Source organism: Haplochromis burtoni, unplaced genomic scaffold, assembly GCF_018398535.1.
Source record: "Haplochromis burtoni strain Fernald_Lab_line unplaced genomic scaffold, NCSU_Asbu1 Contig_32, whole genome shotgun sequence".
NCBI lineage: Eukaryota > Metazoa > Chordata > Actinopteri > Cichliformes > Cichlidae > Haplochromis > Haplochromis burtoni.
In genome coordinates, this window is record NW_024582393.1 from 2,565,332 (window position 1) to 2,572,248 (window position 6,917).

General features: G+C 40.6%; 1 protein-coding gene across 11 annotated transcripts in view; it reads left to right on the forward strand.

Moving 5' to 3' along the window:
- celf4 (CUGBP, Elav-like family member 4) overlaps positions 1–6,888 on the forward strand; it is a 97,667-nt gene extending 90,779 nt beyond the window's left edge. For 3 of the 11 annotated variants that reach the window (XM_042219404.1, XM_014332506.2, XM_042219401.1), the window contains 5 exons: positions 332–394; positions 781–861; positions 2,048–2,191; positions 3,273–3,466; positions 6,432–6,888. In XM_042219404.1, coding sequence (XP_042075338.1) covers positions 332–394; positions 781–861; positions 2,048–2,191; positions 3,273–3,400 — 416 coding nt within the window. In that variant the 3' untranslated portion in view covers positions 3,401–3,466; positions 6,432–6,888. Of the gene's footprint in view, positions 1–328; positions 395–780; positions 862–2,047; positions 2,192–3,272; positions 3,467–6,431 lie in introns of all 11 variants that reach the window. The other 8 variants (XM_042219405.1, XM_042219403.1, XM_042219400.1 and 5 more) reach the window with 5 other exon arrangements.
- The last annotated feature ends 29 nt before the right edge of the window (positions 6,889–6,917 follow it).

A 6,917-nucleotide genomic window follows, 5' to 3' on the forward strand; every position in this document is an offset into this window, starting at 1 on the left:
GAAATGCTTTGGGGGAAACTTTTAAGTATAAGGGTCTGGAAAAAGAGAAGGGAGAGGTTCAGAATTCAGTTCCTCACACACCGAAGTGAAGTGAGTTGACTCCACGCTGTTCGGCTCGCTAACCTTTCTGCTTTTTCTTCTCTCCATCGCTCTCCTCCTTCTCATCCCTGCTATATATTACTCTCTCCTTCCTCCGTGCCCTCTCCTCCATCTACATTCTCCCTCTGTCTCGCTCCCCCTACACACACACCTCCATCCATCTGTGCTCCCCCACCACCACCACCTCCTCCTCCTCTTTTTTCTTCTCTTCTCTGTGTCTCTGTTGAAGCAGCTCAAAGTCCCACTGCAGCTGATCCTCTCCAGCAGGCTTACACAGGAGTCCAGCAGTATGCAGGTCTGTCTGTCACTCTCACTGCACCAATGATATGTTGATATGTGTGTCTGCATATGTATGCGTGTGTGTGTGTGTGTGTGTGTGTGTGTGTGTGTGTGTGTGTGTGTGCAGTAGGAAGGGAGGCCAGACTACGGAAAACAGGACAAGGATAAGCATACCTTTGTTCGAAATTAGAATTTTGATATTGTAACATTAAGTGTTTCAGTCTCACTCCATCAGTTTGTTCTCTGCACCGCGTCGGGTGTGCAACACGTTAGACTCTATTGTGCGCTATCTGATCGATTGCCTGCTGTGCCCCTGCATATGTCACATTGTTTATATGTATCCAAGTGTGCGCTCTAGTCATGACTGTTATCTGATCCGCGGTGTGTGTTTGTGTGTGTCAGCAGCCTACCCCGCTGCATACGGCCAGATCAGCCAAGCCTTCCCCCACCCTCCACCTATCATCCCACAGCAGCAGCGAGAAGGTAACGCTCACGCACGGCACGCTCCTGAAATACTCATACACGCTGGCGGGGTGATTTGAAATGTTGCCAGTCAGTTTTTACGAAAAGTACAAATATTCAGCAGTGTTTTGGGGTGTTTTTGTTTACCTGATACAAAACAGCTTTTTTATTATTGGTGCTTTTTGGTTCGGTAATATAAAAAAAACAGAGGACAGAGTTGAGAATGAGTCAAAGAAAAAGAAAAAGAAGAATATTACTGAGTATCTCAAACTCAGCTGTAAGCCTTCTCATGAACCGAATGACCGCCAAGCTCAACACCCATGCCTGGGACCTTACTGCCCTCTTGTGGAAGTTAAGATAAAAATTGCAGATGATTTCACAGCTGTGGCAACCCAGAGGCCATATTTTAAGCATTTGGGAGTCATATAGTAAGGGGTGCCATAAAATTATCAGTATGAAGGTTGTTAGTTTTCATGATACTTAACATTCAGCAATCACCTGACAACTTAAGGTTACCATTCAACTGTGACTGAAGCCTTGGAGAAAACTGCTCTACACTTTTTATGGGTTTTATTCGTGTTTCATTTTTGCAACTCTGGAACCTTAAAACTAGGCAAATATTAAGAAACACATTTAAGGAAAAAAATGTAAATGTGAAACTGGGCATAAAGATGGTCTGATGCAGAAAACTGGAACATTTATTTTGTGTTTTTCACTCTGACGCATTTTAAATTCTAGTTTAGTCAAAACAACAATCCAAGATTAACTACCACATAGGACCGACACAGCTAGAAAACAAAGAAAATTGATGAAATTATGCAATCAAATGTTGAAATGTTCATCTTGATTGGTTTCTGTGAGAGCTTATGTTTAAAAAAATGTAGGTCTTTTCTAAAATAACCAACATTATTCTATTTTTGGCAGAAAATTGAGTTTATACATCATTTATAACAAGCTGTCAGAGGCAACTGACTTTCACTGCCTTTTAGCCCACTTTGACTAACAATGTGCTCTTCTACCCTCTTTATCTTTTACTTTACACTTTAAATAATTTCTTACTGTCATCACAGAGTTTTCTCCTCTCGTGGTCTGCCTTTCCCATTCTTACTTCCCGTCTCTTTCCTTGACCCTTTTCTCTGACCTTTGCCTTCTTATCTCTCTCCCTCCCCCTCTCTTCTCTCGCCTTTCTCCGTTTCTTTCCACGCAGGACCGGAAGGCTGCAACCTGTTCATCTACCACCTCCCTCAGGAGTTTGGAGATGGAGAGCTGATGCAGATGTTCCTGCCATTCGGTAATGTCATCTCCTCCAAAGTGTTTGTGGATCGGGCGACAAACCAAAGTAAATGCTTTGGTGGGTAAAAATGAACAAAACCAAACGATTATTGGTTATTTATTCCTGATTATTATTATTCTTTTTTTTTCCTAATCACCCTTTTTTTGCACTGCAGTCAATACTCCCTTCCCACCCCCACGCCTTCCCTACCCCCAAACCTCTCGACACCTCTCCCTTTAAAAAGATGAACAAAAGAGCAGATCGTTTCTCTGCAGGTGTGCTGTTACTAATAAGAAAGAGTGGATATTTTGGATATTTTGTTTTCCTTTTCCAAGCGTTACAGACAGCTGAGATCTGAGAACTCAGCGGCCCGTTTTATCTTTCGATTACGACTGTATAATACAAATGTGGGTTTTTCAGTCGCATGCCCCTGACTATAGCTTCCTTTCAGCTAAAAACAAAAAAAGGGATGCATGCCAAGAACGTAACTTCAGAATCCCACAGTTAGTCTGCTGTGCAAAGACAGAAAACTGCCATCTCACGTCATGCTGCTGACAGTGCAGCGTAGTCGAACGCATAATTATGTGGCAAATTATAAATGGATTGTGGAGAATGTTTTATGGAGAGTCCATCAGGTGCAACCCATTTGCAAATTAGCTTTCGCTCACTAATACGCTGCATTAATGTATTTCCTCAATTCATGTTGGCGTTTTTGTGATGCGGGTTTTAATTTGTTATTTGACGCTTTTTCCCCCCCACATCACAGTGGAAGTTAAAAAGCAAAACTGAAATGTTGCACTGCCATATTGATGTTTTAGTTATAAAACCCCATTATCCTGTAATCCTGTTGTTGTTGTCATACTATTACACATCTGTGTGATGTTAGTTTAATGTGCTTTTTTTTTAATAATCACACTATATTAGATTTACGCTTACAACTAGTTGTTTCATGAATGGTAACTGTTTTTTAGTTTTATGTGCTGATTAAAGGTTTTCATTATCGTTCCAGTTTTCATATCATACACACCTGTAAATGACTATTGGATCTTAATGAACTCATCTTCACATTCCATGTTTTTAGTGTCCCAAACTGCTCTTGCTTCTTCATATAACAATATCTCCTCCTTTCTCTTTCTCTCTCTTTTGGCCTTTCCCCCAGGGTTTGTAAGTTTCGACAACCCAGGTAGTGCCCAAGCTGCCATCCAGTCAATGAATGGCTTCCAGATCGGCATGAAAAGACTCAAGGTGCAACTGAAGAGGCCAAAGGATGCCAACCGTCCCTACTAGCCCGCGCCCCAGCCAGCCACCGCCACCCTGGCGGCCGGGGCAGCTGTCGAACACAGGGAAAGACAGGTTAGGCATCAGTGTTGACTCCTTGAGGAACACCTGTTGTCAATTTAGTTTCACAGGTGGTTTCTTGAGCGCATGCACAGCTATTGCAAATTATACTGGCAAACACTCACCAAACAAAACCAGGTGTTGACATTCCCACAATCCTCCCAGGACCATGACTACAAACCTAAATAAATAAATAAATAAAAATAATGTAACCAATACATTGAATTGTATAAAATATAAAAATTGTATTAAAGTTGAAACATTTTGTTTAAAAAAAATGTGCTCATGTTGAATTTGATGCCAGCAACACACAAAAAACAGTTAGAAACATGGTATGTTTACCACTGCATTGCATCACCTCTTCTTTTAACAGCACTCTGTAAGTGTTTGGGAACCAATGAGACCAAATGTTCACCTATAGAGAGCAAAATCTTCCCCAGTCTTCCTTGTTAAAGGATTTTCTGCTCAAGAATCCGCTGTCTTTTGTTTCATAAATTTTTGAAAAAAGAACTGACAGGTCTAGACTGTATACAGGTAGTTATAGCTGCTCTTAATATGAAGCAACGCTGTTGTAATACCCGCAGAATGGGGTTTAGTGAGGATGTAAACAAGGCCTTATCTCAAAAAGACAATTGAATGGCAGCATATGTTGCTTCAAAACCTCTTTGTAACATTCACTACCACCAAGTCTCAGATGTTCAAGTTATCCATGTGATGTACAAAAGCATTTACAAACCTATACCATCTGAGATGCTTTTACACTTCTACTATTTACCTCAGAGAATGCAGCATCCATGCAGGACAATTAGAGATTTTGATTCAGGACTATTCCTCTTCATGTTAAAAATGTTTTGTTTGTTTTTTATCTTTACATGATAGTCAAAACCTTTTTGGATGATGCACTGGTATACTTGTACAGTAGTAATGATTTCCACTACACAAAATGCTTTTAAGGCAGAAGCATCAACATCAGTTTTCAGCTTTTTCAGTATCTTGTGATCCTCTGATTCAGCCTCGTTGAGAAACTCTTCTTTTTAATCCCCAATTGTGTTCACTGTTGTGCATGAAAGCACTCACTGAGCATGCTCATGTTTTCATTGAACAGTGAAATGATTAAATCGTTTTTCCTGCTAAAGAACAAGAGGAAATTTTGCAGCTGTTGTCTTACCCTTTATTGAAGATGACAATAATGATTTTTTTTTTGTTATCATTAGTCACATGCAGATATTTCCCAAGACAAGCTGAGAGTGAAACGTGACATTTCAGGGAATTTCAGCAGCGACTGCATTGTCTAAAACTCCTGCAGCTTTAACCTGCTGACAGCTGTGTTACAGTGCCTCACGTGCAGCACACACACCTAACAACACTCTCGCCAGAGCGCCGTGTGTTCTCGGGCAAACAAGTGTCGCTCACATCGCCTTCTTCGGCAGAAAACACTCTTAGCTCCGTGCATCATTCGCTGAAAACAAGAGTGCTGTGATGCACAGCGCTAACGGAAATGTCCCACACACACAGGGGGCAAACAGACTAGTTAAAACATATTGAGAATATAAGATGTTAAATGTAATTGTGAACCATAAGACGTGTCTATCTATACTGAAAGTGAAACCTTGTTTTGATGTCAGCTTCCAGGCTGGCCGAAAAAAGTAGCCTCCTCTATTTGCAGAACGACTTTACAGTAAATGACCCTGTATGTTACCTCGTAGGTAAAAGATAATTGGTAAATGGTTCAGCATGTTGCACAGGGAAGAAAGTGCTTCCAAGGGAGAGGCATTTATTACCCCTCAGGCAGGTAATTGTGCTGTTCCTCTTTGTCTCCTCCCTTCATCTGTGTGATGGAGAGTTTAGGCTGTGTCGTTCATTCACTACTGATGACTTCATTCAAGGGCAACTTATCACCCACTCACAAACTAACTGAACCATACCAGACAGTGTCCTGAGGCAAATCACTGCAGGTGGAAGAGCAATCTCATATGAATTTGTCATCAAATGTGTGCCGCCACTCCTTTTGATATGTAAAATGATTTTTTTTAACTGAATGTTGGAGAAAACATCTTCTGATTTCCTTTTTTTTTTTTCCCAGAGCATCATTACGCTCTCAACTGATTAGCGAGCTGCTTTTCGACTTGCATCACCAGCTTTACTATTGGTATTATCATCTAAAAAAATAAAAATAGAATAAAATAGAATAATAACACACTGTTGTCACAACAGCAAGCTAGAGTACTCTTATTTAACATCTAATGACACGGTAAGGTGTGTCTCGATTAGAATCCCTTCACCATTTCAAAAACAGGATTGAACAGTTTGTTTTTTAATAGAAACGAAAAATTTGTTTCATCGCATAGAAGATAACAACGGAGCTGCAGCCAGGAAGCCAGATTAATTCACTGCAGGATGAGCACTGATTTGTTTTGAAAATTGTCTCAGCAAAATGATCTTTGTTTATCCACACCAGGACTTAGAGTCTTAGTGCTGGCTAAGACGCTTTAGAGAGGCAGGTGTCCTGTTAAGTATTCTGCACCGCTCCATCTGCATGTAAATACAGCAAGAATCAACAGAGAAGGAACACACAACACTGGTGACGTCATTGCTTCCAAAGAAAAATTAATTTAAAAATCAAAGCAAATATCTCCCTGTCATTTTTCTTGTTTTCCAGTATAATGTAGAAATGTGTAATGAAAGTTCAACGGCAAGCGACCTAGCTGTCTCATTCAATTATCTAAATCAGATCCAAGCAAGTGCACAAATGAACAGCAAAGCTAGACACACCTTCAAACCCCACAGCTGCTGGTATCAAAGTGCAGTTTTCGTGGGATACTTCTAGGAACCTAAGCGATCTGCAGAAAAGCTCGAGCCAGTCGCTATCCTGTGGAAAAGTGCAAGCATCAATGCATCAAGGTGCAAAACGTGAAACCTTGTGTTGTTTCTCCACACATTCCTTTACTCAAACAGTCCCTTTTTCTTCTGTGCTTTTCAGGTTTTGTTGAGCTGTTGATTATTTGCTACCCACCACTGAGTGCAAACTCAACATCTGGACCACTGAGGCTGCTTCAGAAAACAGAGGAGAGAGAGAGAGAGCGATGACCGAGTCAAGGACACCTCCTTTTTGGATGTACTAAAACTTTGGAACTCAGAGTGAATTTGTACCAGCCTGGTTAGCCCCAGGACTTTTTTTTCCCCTCTTCTGCACACATATACACACTTCTTTCCCCACAAAACCCTGCTTGAATGACAGCTACCTTTTCTGGACCACAAAAACTTTTACTTGAACAAAGAAAGGAGGAGAAAAAAGTAAAAGAAACTACATCAAACCTCCTTACAATGACCAACCCCGCTGAACTCTTGAAAGGAATACGGATGTCAAAAGTCCAACAAGAACAAAACTTTGAAAAAAAAATATAAAAATAACAAAAAAAAAAAAAAAAAAAACTACATCAAACCTCCTTACAATGACCAACCCCGC